General features: G+C 41.3%; 1 protein-coding gene across 1 annotated transcript in view; it reads left to right on the top strand.

Moving 5' to 3' along the window:
• Positions 1 to 19053, top strand: part of LOC126468348 (kinesin-like protein KIF23) — a 156606-nt gene extending 137553 nt beyond the window's left edge. The window contains exon 15 of the mRNA XM_050096543.1: positions 18507 to 19053. Within this exon, the coding sequence (XP_049952500.1) occupies positions 18507 to 18695 (189 nt within the window). The 3' untranslated portion in view covers positions 18696 to 19053. The remainder of the gene's footprint in view (positions 1 to 18506) is intronic.
• Positions 19054 to 19307: the final 254 nt, after the last annotated feature.

The raw sequence follows: 19307 nt of genomic DNA, 5'->3' as shown, positions 1-19307 counted from the left end.
TGGCGTTTGACAGAGTTCAGCTTCCCTCGAACATTATAGCAGGATATGAGATAATTTCAGTTCACCCTTACATCCCCAACCCTACACGTTGCTATCGATGTCAGCAGTCTAATCATACCAGCCAGTCGCGTTCAAATATCGCCAAATGCATTACCTGTGACAGGGATGCCCATGAGGGTGATTGTCCACCTCCATCCCCTCATTGCATCAACTGTATGGGCGACCACACTGCTTTCTCTAGAGATTGCCCTATTTTTAAAGATGAACGCAGTATTCAGTAAATCCAAATGAAGGAAAAGGTGTCTACCTTTGCTGCTCATACGTTATTCACCAGTAGAAAGCCCACTGTGCTCCCAGTGGGTAAATATAGCACTGTCCTCGCCTCTCCTCGACCTACTAAGGAGGTAGTCGCACAGACTTGCGATTTCACCTTTGGCGCCACGGTCGTCAGATCGGCCAACCCAAAGATAGCGCATTCAACCTCCCTACTATCACCCGCTCACTCTAAGACTCAACCTTCATCAGCTCCTGCTAAATCACAGGCCCCAAAATCGGAAGCCCAGACTCATGAAGGCTTCTTACGTACAAAGCTACTTCCCCAAGTTTGCTTTGTCTTCCCTCCTTTCCAATCAGTTCCAGTTTGATCTCTTCTCTGTTGATGGAGCTCCGGCACGTGGGAGACTTAATGATTCTCTTCCATGATACTATACATTATCATCCAATCCCTTTAAACAGTTCCTTCCAAGCTGTCGCTGTACGTCTTGCCTTCTTGACTCTTTCTCTCTCTGTACCATATTCATTCCATCGTCCTCACCAGTGGCAAGAGCCGATTTCCTTCATCTCCTTGGTCAGCTTCCACCTCCCTATTTGCTGGTTAGTGACTTCAACGCACACCACCCGCTTTGAGATCTCCGCGTCCTTGTCCGAGAGGTTCCCCATTAATTGATCTCTTCCACCAAGTGGATCTTGTTTGCCTCAACACTGGGGAACCTACTTTTTTGTCTGCCTCCACGTCAACCTACTCTGATTTGGACCTTTTGGTTGGTACTTTCAGCTAGCTCGGCACTTTGAATGGTTTACTCTTGCTGACCATTTTCCATAGGTCCCTCAATTATAGCCACATCTGCCACCTATGAGCTCAAGATGCTGGTGGAACATTCAATGCCTCGTACCTCTCCTTTGCCCCAGCACCTCCCAGTTCCTTGGTGGAATGAGGCGTGCTGTGACTCAATACATCAGCAGAGACGTGCTCTTCACATTTTCCGCCATCATCCTACGTTGGCCAACTGTATCCGCTATAAGCAGTTACATACGCGATGCTGTCGCATCATCTGTGATAGCAAGAAGGCAAGCTGGGACTTCTTTACCAGCTCCTTTAACACCTTCACTCCTTCATCTGAAGTTTGGAGTCGAATTTGACAGTTATCCGGCACATCTAGTTTTTCCCCGATCTCTGCGTTAACTGTCGCGCTAGATGCCTTAGTGGACCCAGTCGCAATTTCTAATTCTTTAGGTCAACACTTTGCTGAGATTTCGAGCTCTTCAAATTACACACCAGCCTTTCTCCCAAAGAAACGAGCAGCAGAAATGAAACCTTTTGCTTTCTCATCTCAAAATCACGAAAGCTATAATACCATTTTTTCTATGCGGGAACTCCAATGCAAACTCTCCTCCTCTCGCTCTTTTGCCCCAGAACCAGATGGCATCCGTGTCCAAATGTTGCTGCATTTATCATAACGTATCTGCATTACCTCCTTTGCCTTTATAATCTAATTTGGACCAACAGTACCTTTTCCAGAAGATGGCAGGAAGCTATTGTCTTTCCTGTTCCGAAACCTGGAAAGGACAAACGTGTCCCCTCTAGCTATCGCCCCATCTCTCTCATGAGTAAGGTATGTAAGGTTAGGGAGTGTATGCTAATTTGCCGTTTAGGCTGGTGGCTGGAGTCTCAAAGCCTTTTGACACCTTCCCAATGCAGTTTCCGAAAGCATCATTCCGCAGTTGACCATCTTGTTGCCCTCTCCACTTATATCATGAACAATTTTCTCAGGAAACTCCAAACGGTAACTACATTTTTTGATCTGAAGAGGGCATACGATACCTGTTGCAGGACAGGCATTCTCCACACGCTTTTCTCTTGTGGCTTTCGAGGTCGGCTACCCCTTTTCATCCGTGAATTTATGATAGAGCGCACATTTAAGGTGCTGGTGAACACTACTCTCTCCCATACTTTCACCAAATGAAACGGGGTGCCCGAGGGCTCCATGCTAAGTGTTGCACTGTTTGCCATCGTCATAAATCCAATTATGGATTTTCTCCTTCCCGATGTCTCAGGCTCCCTCTTTGTCGACGATTTTACAATCCACTACAGCTCTCAACAGACCAGCATCATTGAGAGACGTCTTCAAGGATGTCTCCATTGCCTCCACTCATGGAGCATCGAAACCGTCTTCTGATATTCTCCCAATAAGATCATGTGTGTAAATTTTTGGCGTCGTACCGAGTTTTATCTGCCTTCCCGACATCTAAGCCCTGTCGATCTTCCGTTTGCGGACGTCACCAAATTCTTGGGATTTATATTTGCCAGAAAACTGTGCTGGTCTTTCCACGTTTACTATCTTCTGGCTCGTCTGCGATCCCTCAGCACCCTCCATGTTCTGTGTGGTACCTCCTGGGGAGCGGACCAAGTGATCATCCTCCACCTATATTGTGCCTTAGTGCACTCAAAATTGGACTATGGAAGCATAGTTTATTCCTGTGCATGGCCATCTATTCTTCGGTGTCTAGGCTCTGTCCATCACCGTGGATTGCATTTAGCGTCTGAAGCTTTTTACACCAGCCCCTTGGAGAGCCTTTATGCTGAGACTGCTGGACCTCCACTGTCCAATCGGCGAGCTGTCCTGAGTCGTTATGCTTGGCATCTGTCTTCCATGCTTACTCATCCATCCCATGCCCTCTTGTTCGACACCTCCTTGGATTTAGGGTACGCAGGCCGCCCTTCCTCTCTACCACCACTGGGAGTCTGCTTCCGTCAGCTGCTACATTCCCTTTCCTTCCAATTTCCTAAAACTTTCTTGATGAAAGGGGGTATGGCACCACCTTGACTTCGCCCCCCGTACCTGCCTTCTCTGTGACCTGCGCCAGCTTGCCAAGGACAGAACCCCTGCTATAGTTTATCGTTGGGCATTTGCTGCTCTATGTGCACTTTCGTTTATAGTGAGGGCGCAAAGACCACCTGTGGTGTTGGGAGTGCCTATATTGTTGGCAACACCTCAATTAGATTTCGGCTACCCGACCAGTGTTTGGTTTTTACTGCGGAGCTTTACGTTGTTCTCCAGGTTGTCCAATACATATGTCGCCATCAGTGAATACAGTATATTATATGCTCGAATTTGCTCGGCTCTCTTCTCAACCTCCAAGCTCTTTATCCCGTCAACCCTCTGGTCCACCGGATTCAGAACTGTCTCCACATGCTCTACTTGGGTGGTGTCTCTGTGGCTTTCCTCTGGATCCCAGGGCATGGTTGTACTCGCGGAAACGACGCAGCCGATATAGCGGCAAAGGTTGCAGTCTCTCTTCCCCGACCCGCTGTTCGCATGGTTTCCTTTGCCAGGCTCCAGAGCGTTTTATGTTGTTGCGTTGCTCTTTTATGGCATACACATTGGTCTGCACTTCCCAATAATAAATTACAGGACATAAAACTTCTTCCCTGTGCTTCGACCTCTTCCTCCCGGTCTCGTCGTCGGGAGGAGAGAATTTTAGTTAGACTCCGGATTGTGCACTGTCTTTTTAGCCATTGACATGTTTTAAGTGGCAATCCTCTCCCGCTTTGTCCCCACTGCTCTCAACAGTGGACGGTGAGACACCTTTTACTTCAGTGCCCCTATTTTAATCCGTGCTCATTTACGGCTGTTGCCTGATATATCTCCCCTTTTACTAGATGACACGCACTCAGCCGATCTCATTCTTGAGTTTATCAGTGTCAGCGAGATGACATCGATCATTTGAAGCTCTTTTCGGGGAACCCTCCGCCTCAATAAAAGTTTTCTAAAGATTTCCTTCAGTTTTTAGTTTCCCTGCTTCTTTCGCTCCTATTGCTGCTGATTTAAATTTCAGTCACAGATTGGGTATTTATGACCATAGCAGTTTTGTGCCCTAAAACCATACTTAAGAAAAAGGAAAGAAAAGACTTCCTCTTTGTTTGTTCACGCTGCTTAGCAGTGATCTTGCTGTTGTCAGACTATAACATGTGTCCTATGCTCTGAATATCTGCTGTCATCGGCTGGTGAGATCATGTGGCATGAGATATGATTGGCTTCAAAAAGGGCATCGCAATCTCAGTTTCAACGCTCCAGAAACTAACATGCCGTGTTTGGTGCAATTTGAATTTATACTTTTGTAATACGAAAATATACAGCATAATGTTGCTGCACATCAAAGGTCTTTCCAAAACTTCTCTCACCTTTTTTTCCCCTCCCCCTTATAAAACGTTAACCATTCAAAGGGTTGACAAGTTTTGCATTTCCAGGTATTAGATAGAACCATCTAACTTTAACATTAGGATTACGATAACAAACCACTTTCACTTGCTCAGTGTATTTAGCTGACACACAATGTCCTTTGTGCAAATAACATGTCGACAAGACAGCTGTTATCTCAGGAAAATGTTATAACAAATCAAGAAAGAAATTTATGCATCTACATCTACACTCTGCAAACCATCATAAAGTAAATGAAAGAGTATATTTCCCATTGTACCGTGTGGAAAGAATGATTGTTTGAATGCCTTTGTGCATGTAGTAATTATTAATAATGTTATCCTCACGCTCCCTATGTGAGCAATACGTAGGAGATTCTATTGTATGGAACTGGGGCCCTAGAAACGACGCAGAGGCTCCGTCCCCACCGTAGCCCTCAGGCTACAGCAGTCCACTCACCCCAGCGCTGCCCCACACCGAATCCAGGGTTATTGTGCGGTTTGGCCCCCAGTAGATGACCCCCCCCCCTCAAAGGAATGTCTCACACCAGACGAATGTAACCCCAATTTTTGCGAGGTAGAGTAATTTTGGTGTAGGTGTACATAGAGAAAGTGTTTGCGCAGCAATCAGCGACATAGTGTAACAGGCGGAATAAGGGGAACCAGCCCGCATTCGCCGAGGCAGATGGAAAATCACCTTAAAAATCGTCCACAGACTGGCCAGCACACTGAACTTGACTTACTTGACTTAATTCCTTTGGCCCCTATGGGGGCGTAGGGCGTCCAGGAGAACTCGCCATCCGTCCCTGTCTTTGGCCATTTGCCTCAATTCTGCCCAGGTCTTGCCAACTCTCTTTGCTTCCTCTTCCACTGTCCTCTTCCATGTGCCCCTTGGTCTTCCTCTCTTCCTTGTTCCCTGGGGATTCCATTCCAATGCATTTTTCTCGATGGCTCCATCTGTTTTTCTCAAGGTGTGCCCCAACCAGCCCCACTTTCTCTCTCGTATCTGGTCTTCTATAGGTATCTGGTTTGTTATTTGCCAGAGCTCCTCATTACATATTTTTTCTGGCCACCAGATATTCATGATGCGTCGAAGACATCTGTTTATGAAGCTTTGTAACTGGGATGTTATCTTTTTATCCATTCCCAGCTTTCACTGGCGTACAGAAGGACAGCCTTCACATTTGTGGCATACCAAAGAAGATCTTAAACATCATAAAAGATCTATATGATGGCTACAAATGCTGTGTACTCCACAAGGGAAATATGACAGAGCCCATAAAAGTAACAACTGGAGTCCGGCAGGGTTGCATTTTGTCACCAACACTTTTTCTACTCGTTCTAGACTCTGTTATGAGAAGAGTCACAGCAGGCAGGAGACGAGGAATCCAGTGGGGGATCCACGAACGTCTGAAGGATTTGGATTTTGCAGACAACATAGTTTTATTAGCTCCAATGCTGCAGATATGCAAGCTAAATTAAACTTGCTGAAAGAAGAAGCAGAGACTGCTGGCCTCAAGATAAATATAGGCAAAACAAAGGAAATGAGAGTGAATTCAGGGAACATGGAGGTGCCACTGTTAATAGGTGAGCAGCGGGTGGAGACTGTTAACTCATTCCTGTATCTGGGTAGTCTAGTGGCGGAAGATGGTGGAGCTGGAGATGACGTGAAAAACCGCATTAAAAAGACAAATGCTGCCTTCATACAATTGTATCCAATATGGAAAAATAGAAATATCATGTACAAAACAAAAAATTGGCTACTTCCCTATAAGAGCTGAAGCTGATGCGCAAAAACAAGATTTATATTAATGCAACACAAAAACCCATGGTAAAAATTGCTAGTTTCTGTATGAAGGATATGGTAAAATTTCTGATAAAAAATCCACAGAGCAATGTGAACAACCCAAATGAGTTAGAATTGTTAATGATACCCAAATCAACACTTTCAGCTCACAACTGTTTATGATAGAATGCTCCAACTTCCATCTCATTGTCGATGAAATTTTTGACGGCCTTGTCAGTCTTGTTTCTAATATGTTTAATAAGTGCTGCCCTAAGTATTAAAAAGACTCGAGGGGAAACCAAGCAAAAGTAATCATAGGAGTTTACATCAATGGTTCACACCTGACCTCAAAAAATTAAGAACACAGGTCATCAATATCCATATCAGACCAAAGCACGGTGAAGTAGACTTTAGTACCTTCAAGAAAAGAAGAGGTCCAGTTCAGGTATTATAAATTAATTATAAAATAGAAACGAATGGCAAATAGTAACTTTATTGAGAAACCACAAAATAAATGCAAGGCTTCTTGGAGATTTACCAAATCAGTGTGGGTAATACTAATAGAACCACTTGTAATACTACCTGTATCACATTTGATGAAATGAATAACTTCATTTTTTTTCTGGTGGTAAGGGACACTCAACTCAACAAAATGACAACTATAAATAAGGCATTAATAAACATCTGGGGGGGAAAGGGTACAAAGTTACTCATATTGCTTAACAGACGTGCAACATGTACATTCAAGTGTACACAAATTGTTGTCATTGGTGGTGCAGTAGCTATATCAAAATTCAGCAACTCAAAATCAGAAGACTTGTATGGTCTGTTAAAATTAGTTGTTAAAAAGATTCCGGATATTGTGCTACAACCACTTTTGTGTACTAAAAAATGGGATTTCTATGATTTATCCTTTGTCAGCACGCTTAAAGAGTTGTCCCACTACATAAAAAATGAGACAAGTTGTTTTGCTAATAGTAGAACATTGCATGCATCAACAAATTTACAAACATTTCACTTGCAATGTAACAGAGACAAACACTCTGTATGGCTTCAGGGAAAATTCATCCACATTGAAATTCATTACTTTTGAAGCAAAATAATCTGTTGATGCCCTACCAATTGACCTGAGCAAGACAGTAGACTGTGAATCATTGGATTCTAATATTATCATGCCTACCTAGTATCAAGCCATGTAAATCTGTTCTATCTGCTAATTATACCACTTTCATTGCATTTGGAAATGACATAGAGTACCTAAAAGAACAAAGCAAGGCCAACCTAAGAATTTCTACTATCTGGTTTAAAGACAATGATTAACTGTAAACCAAAATAAAACTGAAAATGTAATAAACAACGATTGTATGTTGGTTAAACTTCTGAGTGTAAACTTGGATTTCAAACTAACTTGGAACCTCCACACAGATTCAATATGCACCAAATTATCAAAAGTCGTCTGTGAGCTTTGTTCTAAAAATTCCGAAGCATTCATATTGTCATGCCAATGGTGTGTTGAAGCTAAATGTGGTTGGCGTTCCTGCACGCACTTGTGTTTAATGTGTAACTTTTGGAAATCACATTGTTGTATGTCTGTTAGTTATTGTTCAGTGCTGTATTTGAGATGGCAGAGTTAGAGGAGGAATGTGTCCGCATTAAATTTTGTGTGAAACTGAAGAAAACCTTTACACAGATGCACCAAATGATGCTGGAAGCCTACGATGATGATTTCTTAAGCCACACTGTGTTATGAATGGTTCATGCGGTTTAACAATGTCCAGGTGGAAGTTAAAGATGACCCTTGTCGACATCTGCTGATGACACTCACGTCAGGAACGTCAGTGAAATTGTGCTTGCCAATCAAAGACTGGCTGTCCAAGAGACTGCAGAAGAATGTAACATTTCAGTTGGATTGTGTCACAAACTCCTGACACAGCATCTTGGAATGCATAGTGTTGCCACCAACTTTGGCCCACAGCTCATGAGTCAAGACCAGAAAGACCTTTGCCTCGCAACCTGTGAAGAGCTTTTGGATCACGCAAATGAGAACGAGATGCTCCTTAATAGAGTCATAACTGGTGATGAGACACGAGTCTACGGCTACGATGTTGACGTGAAGTTTCAATCTTCACAATGGGCCAGGAAAATTCACAAGGTCGGACCAGATGTCAATGCTATGTTGATAGTTTTCTTTGACTGTGAAGGATTAGTTGATCATGAATTCAAAGCCACATGGACAAATTGTTAATCGATGGTACTATCAGGACGTATTGCGATGCCTGTGAGAAAATGTGTGAAGGAAACTGCCTGAAATGTGGCGAGACAATTCATGCTCTTGCATCACGATAATGCATCCGCACGTTCATCCCTGTTGGTGGGTGACTATTGCACTAAAAACGAACTCACTGTGCTGCCTCATCCTCTGTACTCTCCAGACATGGCCCCTGTGGACATGTTCTTATTCCCACAGTTGAAAACCCCACTGAAAGAACGCAGATTTGCAACGATAGATGAGATGAAAGAAGATCCGCAGACAACACTTCGCAAATCCAACAAGAGGTGTACCAAGACTGCTTCTGCTAGTGTAAACAGTGTAGGAAGTGGTGTATCAATTGTGGAGGAAAGCATTTCAAAAGAGATCCTGCACCATAAGTAAAAAGTAAGCGGAGAAAAATTTTGTGGACAAAGTTGCCTAACTTATGGAACAAACCTCATATCTGTTACATAAACTGTGAGCATGTGTGAGTGAAAGTTGATGGTCAGCTCCTATTATGCATTTTCTTGTAGCCACTTAACACACTGCATAATGCTTTAGGGGCAGCTCCACTGGAGCAAAGAGTTACACACACACACACACACACACACACACACACACACACACACACACATGGCAAAGGATTTATATTTATTCCAAAAGCTAACAGAGTTTTCAGTCTCTTTGTGTGTGTGTGTGTGTGTGTGTGTGTGTGTGTGTGTGTGTCTTTGATGATTCAACATGTTTGATATTTGGTGAGTGGTATCCTATATTCCTAAATATTGATACAATATACTCTATTCTCTAAGTATAATTGAACAGAAGCAAAATCTGTAGGATGGCTAGTATCATCTCTGAGCATTTATTCTTCATTGTGTATTAAGCCTTGAATTCAAACTAACTAGCTTCAGTATACCAGTTACTGTCTTGAATGTCAACAGAAGTGCAGAATAACAAAGCATTTGAAATGCTAATCATTGTCCACTTGAATGTATGCTTGCTTGTAGACGTGTAACTGCCAGTGTCTGCATAATGTATTTACCCACCTTTCAGATGAGGGTTTGTTTTTTTCCTTCACAATTTTATTTTGAAAGCTATGAACTACAGTTGCTGAAAATTACAGCCGTGAATAAAATAATGAGACTTTTTCCAAATTCATCATTTGAAAAATACACAGTCATCTTACATTTGCAGATTAACTGCTGCCAATGAGTTCATTTTTATATAATGTGATAGCTTAATAATGGGGTCATCTTACATTTACAGATGAAGCTTTGGCAATTGAGGTCACATGCAGATTTAATTTGAAGAATTTGTAATGGTTGGAGGAGCAACAGTGACTCCAGCTTGGCCAAGCACTAGTATGAACGCAGGGAGGGGAATAGTGAGCGGGTAGCAAGTTTAGCCCTGCTACCAACTGTGTAAATGTGTATCAAACGCCTTGGATATGTTGTTTAGAACAAGTTTTGAAAAGGTTTGAAATTGCATATAAAGTTTGATGGAAGTCACTAGGATTATACATTTTAAGGAGTAGATTGACAGCATTTTAAACTTAATCAGTGTTACATTAAGTCATATCAAATCAAATTTTTGTTGCCCCTGGAAGCCATTATATAGGCGACCTGTGACTGGGTGCGGATGATCACAGCCATTTAGTAATACAGATAATCAATCCAACGAAACAGCACAACGTATTGCTAGGACATACGGTAACCCAATTGGACACTTTTCCATTTTGATATGCAGAGTTTATATTACTTGCTAAGATGCTAGATTGGCTAAAGCTCATTTGGAAGAGAATACCTTGTGCTTTTCTTAACAGAAGAAAAAAGTTAGTGCTGGATTCTTTCATGAGACACCTAACCCATGAAACAAAGAACAACACAGACCTGATAATAATTCTTGGTAGCATGACCTCAGAACTTCAGGTGACAGATGCTTTTATGAGTAGACCTTTTAAGGCTCAGCTGTGGCAGCTTTAGAGTGAGTGGCTTCTAGGCAACCATGTCCTTGCTCCTGGGAAGAATTTAAACCCTCAGTATCATTGCTTGGCCAGTACATCTTTACTGCCAATGGCAGAATCTCAAGTGAATCTATTACGAAATGATTCAAAAAGTGTTGCATTGCCGGTTCTGTGGATGGCTCAGAAGATGATGTCTATGTGAGAAGTGTCAGGAAGGAAGAATGCCAGTATGCTTTCAAATTAAAATTATTATTATTAAAAATAGTGATACCATAGGTAAACAACTGACTTAAGTAGTAAAAAATTAATAATAATGATAGTAATAAATGAATATAAATAGTTTCGTTTTATTTGTCTTTGTATTATCAAGCTATAGACAGTCATTAAATAGTATAAGGTTAGAATAGGTACGATGTTAACCTTTTTAAGAAGACACTTTATATCAATAAAATAGTTTGTATTTTTGGTTAGCCAGAATATATATTAAAAAAAATCAAATAACCTCTTAAAAAAGAAGGGGATTGTCTTATATTCAGGATAATCTTATAATGGGATGAATACAAAATGAAAAGGGTAAAGTACCAGTAACACCATAGAGGGAGTGCTGAGTTGGAGATGGGCTGAATGAAAAAGCCTGCTAAACATTTGACCTTTTGGAGAAAAAAAGTCCTCCTTTCAAAACAGAAAATACATTCACATAAGCACAACTCAAACACTTATGGCTTTCTTGTTAGTCCATCATGCACTTTCCATTGTTTAGTGGGATAAATATGATAGCTTTTATTTTTGTGAAGTAGTTTATTCTATTGCCATTTTAATAGTGGTAACTTTGTTCTACCTCCAGCACAGCAGTCACTTAATTGGATCTCTTATTGTTGCAGTCTTCCTGTTTTTCTTTTAGTAAGTCTGGTTGCTTGTGTTGGTACATTCCTTTGTGCTCATTATATAGTTCTGTAGAATTATGGGCTTTGCTTGTTGTGTGCTGGCATGAGAGGGAATTGGTCTTGATCAACTGGTTTCCGTCTGCTGCTGGCTGCGGCACAGTTGGGCATCTGAGTCGCCTCTGGAATCCCCTGGAAACCCTGATGAAACTGCACCTGCTGTGCACACAAAAGTGGCTGCACCTGCTAATGCACACAGAGTGGCTGGTTTGTCTTCACCCAAGGGCAAATGACATTCACCCAAGGGCAAATGACAGACAGCGGTGGATTCGAAAATCTCTGAGTGGAAGGTAAATGTAGATGGTGGGTGCATGGCTATCACCTTACGAATTATTAACTCACTTTGAGTGCTGCCCACTGTTGAGAGTGAATCAGAGCTAGTAGGGGGCACTTTACTAAGCCGGTTTTCCTGCCGCAGATCGTAGCTCATATCGATATGGCTCAAACACTGTTCTCAGTTTTTCTACACAACATGCCAAATCGATGAACATAGGTAGCCTATACGGACTGTTGAAGCACAGCTGACAAAGTAATTTCCAGCTATCCAGAAGTGATTGCAGTCCTTTTGGTTTGTGTCCAGTGGAGGGCTTGAAATAGAGGTCAGATGATTTTGCAACAATATCGGTGTGATATTTCTTCACCTCCGGTGTCGAGTGGAGAGATTTAGACCCCTTCAATAATTCAGGCAGGCGCTATATACAGGAAGAAACTACTGGGATAGCCAAATACATAAGAGAAAGTGGAGGAAACCCTCCACCAACTCAATGATGTATTGCATACTGCAATCGGGTAAGAGCAAATCAGTTTGCTTCATGTATCACAAAGAATATTCATCCATGCAGTTCAGTAAGAGAAAATTTTATTTATGTGGTACTAGATAACATCAGCAGGGTGAATGGTGAGGCTCTAGAATTAGCATCACTTTCAATAATAATGTCCACATAGTAGCGGGAACAGAAAGCTGGTTGAAACAAGAAGTGAATAGCATCAGAAGCTTTAATTTTGGTTGAATATCAGTTGTGGTGACAACTGTTGTAGTAAGAACTCATTATTGAGTGTGGTTATTATCAGTTCTGTATGTGAAACAATCTAATTGAAGGCGCACATTAAATTTTAGTCAAACATGGTAGTTGTAAAACCTCCTGCACTAGTGCATTAACAGAACACATCAGCAAACTTATCTTCGGTATTCTCCAAGTTTTATCTGACACACTATTGTAATAGGAAAGACTTCACCTTGCCACCTGCAAAATGGAGTCGCACACATTCTAACGATACTGGGGTTATGGTATATTTACATCAACATCTTATCTGGAAATTACTTAGAGCATATAAAGAACTTTTAATTTCAGCCTGTGATGACCATCTTCAAATCTGAGTGCAAACAGTTTTTCGAACACATAAAATTATTTGTGCTAGAGTCCCAAAAATGTCATAAAAGACTGAAATTGTCTCAGAGTTCTGAAGCGAGCTTTCTTTGTTGAGGTTGCACATGCTGCTGTTGACCATGAGAGGCTCTATGTCCAGTTTGGCCACCATTTGTGTAAAACTTCTGCCATGCTGCTGACGCAGCCTGGGAGACACCATCCTGGAGGCAGTATGCCCGTCATTAACTTGCCAGGAATTGAAAACCGAAAATAACATCATTTAGAAATTAGTGGGTACAACACGAGGAGCAGATGCAATTACACTATGCACTGCAACACAAGCACTGGTCTACTCTGTGGGTGAGTAGTGCGCCCCTGTGTGGAGTTGGAGTACCTAGGTAAAGAAAATTGATGTCCAGTTCAGTAAAACTATGAGCATAATAACAGGAACATTAATGTTGACTCTGCTAGCATGGCTTTATGTCCTGTCAAATATTGCTCCACCAGAAATCTGAAGATGGAAGGCATTAGTCCAGGAATGGCAAAAAATAAATCACCCAGGCATACAAAGACTGCTACCTACACACCAAGTACTAGATGAATACTGAAATCAAGAACACTGATATGGAAAGACTGAATACTTGCCTATGACAACTGTAAATTCTGGAAAGCTGAGTGGAATAACGCTGATGTAAACTGCAATAATATAGAAGACCGCCAAGCAACAATTCCAGGAATGCAACTTCCCCACAAAATATGCTGTCAGTTAAATTGTGTAAGAACTGAATGTGCAAAATCTAAATCCATAATTTATAAGTAGGGTACCACTGGTAACCCATCTGCGCCGACAGCTGAGAGGTCAACGTGACAGACTGCCATGCAAAGGGGCCCAGGTTTGATTCCCGGCTGGGTCAGAGATTTTCTCCGCTCAGGGACTGGGTGTTGTGTTGTCATCATCATCATCATCATTGATGTGAAAGTTGCCGAAGTAGCGTCAACTCAAAAGACTTGCACCAGGCGACCAGTCTACCAAATGGGAGGCCCTAGTCACACGACATTTATTTACTGATAACCCAATGTGGGACTGTGAAAATGGTGATCAAACTTTGCTACATTAGTACAACGTTGCCCGTAACGTAGGTTCTCTGGAAAATCGAGGCCAGCCCGGCTGCTATTGAGTGGCTGCCTCATTTGGATTTAACTTTGTTGTGGGTTATTGTTACCCTTCCACCACAACTATTCTCTCATGTGAATGTTAAATGTACTGGCGTTTGTTGTTTATGTATTGGTATTTGTTCTGTATCTGTATCATAATCGAACATATTGTACATATATAAAATATATGTTATCTATTTTAAGCATCTCAATGTTCGTACTTGCACTTGCAAAGCCATTTGATACATAAAATAAATAAATCAAAATTAATTGCCTGATGTAAAATATTTGTAGTCCAGAACTGAAACATCCCTATATCACTGTGGACTTGTAAAGTTAGAGAACTGACTCATGACGGCAATATCCTAGATCTCCTAGTAACTAACACATGTACTTTGCAATTCAGTTACTACAGATGAGCAAATCAATGACCCCAATGCTGTTGCATCATCAATTACTACCTGTGCTAAAAGGAGTATTAAGGGAGTTAGAAAAAATGTTTTTGCTTAGCAAGTACGATAAGGAACTCTGAGCAGCCAAAGTCAAACATACAGTCCAAAGAACAATGGAGGGCATACATAGGTAAAATTGAAAGGTATTACACACTGTTGTTTAGATATGTACATCCAAGTTATGCTGTTATCGATAGGAGAGATTTGACATGCTTCAATAATTGAAAGCAAAGAGAACTTATTGACAAACAAAAGCTAAGCATAAGGAAAGCAATGAAAGTGTTTAGCAAGTTCAAAAGTATAATTTTGCAACTAATCTGTCAATAATTCTTAAGAACTTGTGGTTATACATAAAGTCAGTATGTGGATAAAAATCACCTATGTAGCCACTAATTGAACATTCTGGACCAAAACGGGAAATAACAGGTAAGGTTGAAATGCTGAATTGCTTCCCAAAATTGTTTCACTATGGAATGTACACTAAAGTGACAAAAGTCATGGGTTACCTTCTGATATCGTGTCAGACCTCCTTTTTCCCAGCATAGTGTAGCTACTAGACATAGCATGAACTCGGCTAGTTGTGGGAAGTCCCCTGCGGAAATGCTGAACCATCCTGCTGCTATAGCTGTCCATAATTGCGAAAGTTTTGCCAGTATAGGATTTTGTACACATAACTGATATCTTGATTATGTCCCATAAATGTTTGATTGGATTCATGACAGGCATTCTGGGTGGCCATATCATTAGCTTAAATTGTCCAGAATGTTCTTCAAACCAGTCATGAACAATTGTGGACCAGTGACATAGTGCTTTGTCATCCATAAAAATTCCATCGTTATCTGGGAATATTAAGTCCATGAATGGGCACCAGTCATATCCAGGTAGCTGAACATAACAATTTCCAGTCAATGATTGGTTCAGTTGGACCAGAGGCCTCCTCCATTCCATCTAAACACAGTCCACATCATTATGGGTCATTACCAGGCTGCACAGTGCCTTGTTCCCAACATGGGTCCATAGCTTCATGGGGTCTCCGCCACAATCGAATCTTCAGTAGTTCTTACCAACTGAAAGTGGGAATCATCTGACCAGACCATGGTTTTCCAGTTGTCTGGGCTTCAGCCAATATGGTCACAAGCTCAAGAGAGGCACTGCAGGCCCATTAACGCCAGATTTCGTTGTAATGTGTTAACTGATATGTTCGTTATACATCCTGCATTGATTCCTGCAGTTATTTCACACAGTGTTGCTTGTCTTTTAGCACTGACAACTATGCAAATGCCACTGCTCTCAGTTGTGAAGTGAAGGCCGTCAGCCAGTGTGTTGTCCATGGTGAGAGATAATGCCTGAAATTAGGTATTCTTGGCACACTCTTTGACACTGTAGATCTCTGAATACTAAATGCTCTAACAATTCCTGAAGTGGAATGTCCCATCAGCCAGCTCCAACTACCGTTCCGCTTTCAAAGTCTGCTAATTCGCATCATGTGATCATAATCACATCAGGAACCTATTTATGCAAATCACCTGAGTACAAATGACAGCTCTGCCAATGCATTGCCATTCATACCTTGTGTACGCAATACTACCGCCATCTGTATATATGCGTATCGCTATCCCGTGGTTTTTCCTACCTCTGCATATAGTCCTTCGTTCCAATCATTATTCATTAACCAAACTGACAGATATTGAGGTAAGTAATAATGGAATGGAAAATCAGTGCTTGGTGCACTGACTTGCAGTTGTCTTCACCATGGTTAAAGTAAAACTTGTTGTGCATATTTAACTGAAAAGACCCATTAGTGCTTCATCTCCATGTCAACATTATACCTATGGGCACAATAACGACTACAAAATAATTGGAACTATTCAGAGTCTCTTTCATTACATGAAATTCCTTATTTGGAAAAGCAAGCTCAGATTACGACTCATCCTAAGGAAATGTAAAGTATCCATGAAAGAGCCAGCTTGCAAAACCCCCATCAAGCAGTTTATTTAGTACTACTTCTCAGTTGGGGACACTTTCCAAGTAGGTCTGACAGAGAAGGTCCAAAGAAGAGCCACACATTTTGTTGGTATTTTATTATGCAAGTACTAGTGCCTCAGATAATTATCCAGTTCCAGTAACAGACACTACTAGAGAGGTGTTGGACATTATGGAGAGGTTTTCTGCTACCAGTATAATTCTAAGAGCTTGCATTTTGTGTTTATCAGGCAACATATTACTTCCTCCGAAGTACGTCTCACAAAATGACTGTCAGAAAATTGGAGAATTTCAAGCTCAGTCAGAGGCGTGCTGACCTACATTCTTGTCACACATTATTGTTGATTGGTTGATTGTTACAAGAAAGGAAAGGAGAGAGAGAGAGATCAGAAGTATGTTCCATCACACACTGAAGAGCTGAGGAAAAATGGGTTTATATCATTTAATAATTTTAACCACCATCTGTTACTAAATGTTTTCCCGTGCAGTGGCCACACAATATCAACTGAGACTATTTGTAGCATTTTATATGTAAAACGAGTTGGTAGGAAGTAATGTGTTCTGCTACTAACAGGACAAGTACAGGGCTATTACAAATGATTGAAGCGATTTCATAAATTTACTGTAGCTCCTTTCGTTGACATATGGTCACTACACACTACAGATACGTAGGAAAACTCATAAAGTTTTGTTCGGCTGAAGCTGCACTTCAGGTTTCTGCCGCCAGAGCGCTCAAGAGCGCAGTGAGACAAAATGGCGACAGGAGCCGAGAAAGCGTATGTCGTGTTTGAAATGCACTCACATCAGTCAGTCATAACAGTGCAACGACACTTCAGGACGAAGTTCAACAAAGATCCACCAACTGCTAACTCCATTCGGTGACGGTATGCGCCGTTTAAAGCTTCTGGATGCCTCTGTAAGGGGAAATCAACGGGTGGGCCTGCAGTGAGCGAAGAAACAGTTGAACGTGTGCGGGCAAGTTTCACGCGTAGCCCGCAGAAGTCGACGAATAAAGCAAGCAGGGAGCTAAACGTACCACAGCCGACGGTTTGGAAAATCTTGCGGAAAAGGCTAAAGCAGAAGCCTTATCATTTACAATTGCTACAAGCCCTGACACCCGATGACAAAGTCAAACTCTTTGAATTTTCGCCGCGGTTGCAACAACTCATGGAAGAGGATGCGTTCAGTGAAAAACTTGTTTTCAGTGATGAAGCAACATTTTTTCTTAGTGGTGAAGTGAACAGACACAATGTGCGAATCTGGGCGGTAGAGAATCCTCACGCATTCGTGCAGCAAATTCGCAATTCACCAAAAGTTAACGTGTTTTGTGCAATCTCACGGTTTAAAGTTCACGACCCCTTTTTCTTCTGCGAAAAAAACATTACAGGACACGTGTATCTGGACATGCTGGAAAATTGGCTCATGTCACAACTGGAGACCGACAGCACCGACTTCATCTTTAAACAGGATGGTGCTCCACCGCACTTCCATCATGATGTTCGGCATTTCTTAATCAGGAGATTGGAAAACCGATGGATTGGTCGTGGTGGAGATCATGATCAGCAATTCATGTCATGGCCTCCACACTCTCCCGACTTAACCCCATGCGATTTCTTTCTGTGGGGTTATGTGAAAGATTCAGTGTTTAAACCTCCTGTACCAAGAAACGTGCCAGAACTGCGAGCTCGCATCAACGATGCTTTCGAACTCATTGATGGGGACATGCTGCGCCGAGTGTGGGAGGAACTTGATTATCAGCTTGATGTCTGCCGAATCACTAAAGGGGCACATATCGAACATTTGTGACTGCCTAAAAAAACTTTTTGAGTTTTTGTATGTGTGTGCAAAGCATTGTGAAAATATCTCAAATAATAAAGTTATTGTAGAGCTGTGAAATCGCTTCAATCATTTGTAATAACCCTGTATTTAGGTTATTCCTTATCGAAGACTGGTTGCTGGTGAGGAAAGTATAACAGCATTAAATCCCCTCACCCTGGGCATTCTACAGCTGTTTCTAACTTATCTAGTCATTTTTAGCACTTTAGAAGTCAAAAATGTAAGGTTATTTTCTGTTGTTCGCTCAGTTTGTATACTAAAATTGGAATGAGTTTTGAACCTTGTGATTTTCCAGGGAGATGTTGTTCCAACTGTCAGTGGTGGTGCTCAGGTTATCTTCAATGATGTTGAAACTCTTCGCCAGGAGTCACCGTCGTCATCTCCAGTCAGAAAAAGGAATCTTGAAGCAGAAGCACACCCTCAAGATCTGGCAACTGTTTGTGCTATGTCAGTTGAAGGACATGCAAAGAAACCAAGACTCTGAAAGTATGGATACAAGTTGGGAATGTAAACTTTTAACTTTATATTGACAAATTTCAAATGCTAATAACACCTGGATGTGCCTTAGTAAGGCGTTTGGAGAATCTTGATCTCTCTTTCTAATACCTGTTTTACCTGAGCTGAAATCATGCTGATTTGAATATACATTCCAGTATTGTACCATATAGTATTATATAAATATATTTTTAATTATCAGATGTGAAACATGATACTTTTGTAAATTTTATATATGATATGTGATACATGACAATTTTGTACCTTACTAACTTTCGTAAATTTGACACGTGACATCTGCTACATGACAATTTTGTACTTTACTAATTTTTGTAATGGTTGTTATTTTTCTGTGGGTGCTTATATGATTTTTTATATTATTAACTTAATTATTTTTTTGTAATTAAATGATGATGTTCCAACTGACATTCAGAAGTTGTAATACATACATTTTATGCAATACCTATATCCATAGTGATATTGTACATGCCAAAATTTTTTTATCTGTGTCCACTTTCTGTAAAGTGGTTTGGCTGCTATGTCAGAAGAGGGCCAATCCTTACAAATTGTCTGCAGCTTGACTGTTAAAAGTTACAGAATA

This window comes from Schistocerca serialis, chromosome 1, assembly GCF_023864345.2.
Source record: "Schistocerca serialis cubense isolate TAMUIC-IGC-003099 chromosome 1, iqSchSeri2.2, whole genome shotgun sequence".
NCBI lineage: Eukaryota > Metazoa > Arthropoda > Insecta > Orthoptera > Acrididae > Schistocerca > Schistocerca serialis.
The sequence above is the reverse complement of the archived record's forward strand: the minus strand, read 5'-3'. Positions and strand labels throughout refer to the sequence as shown.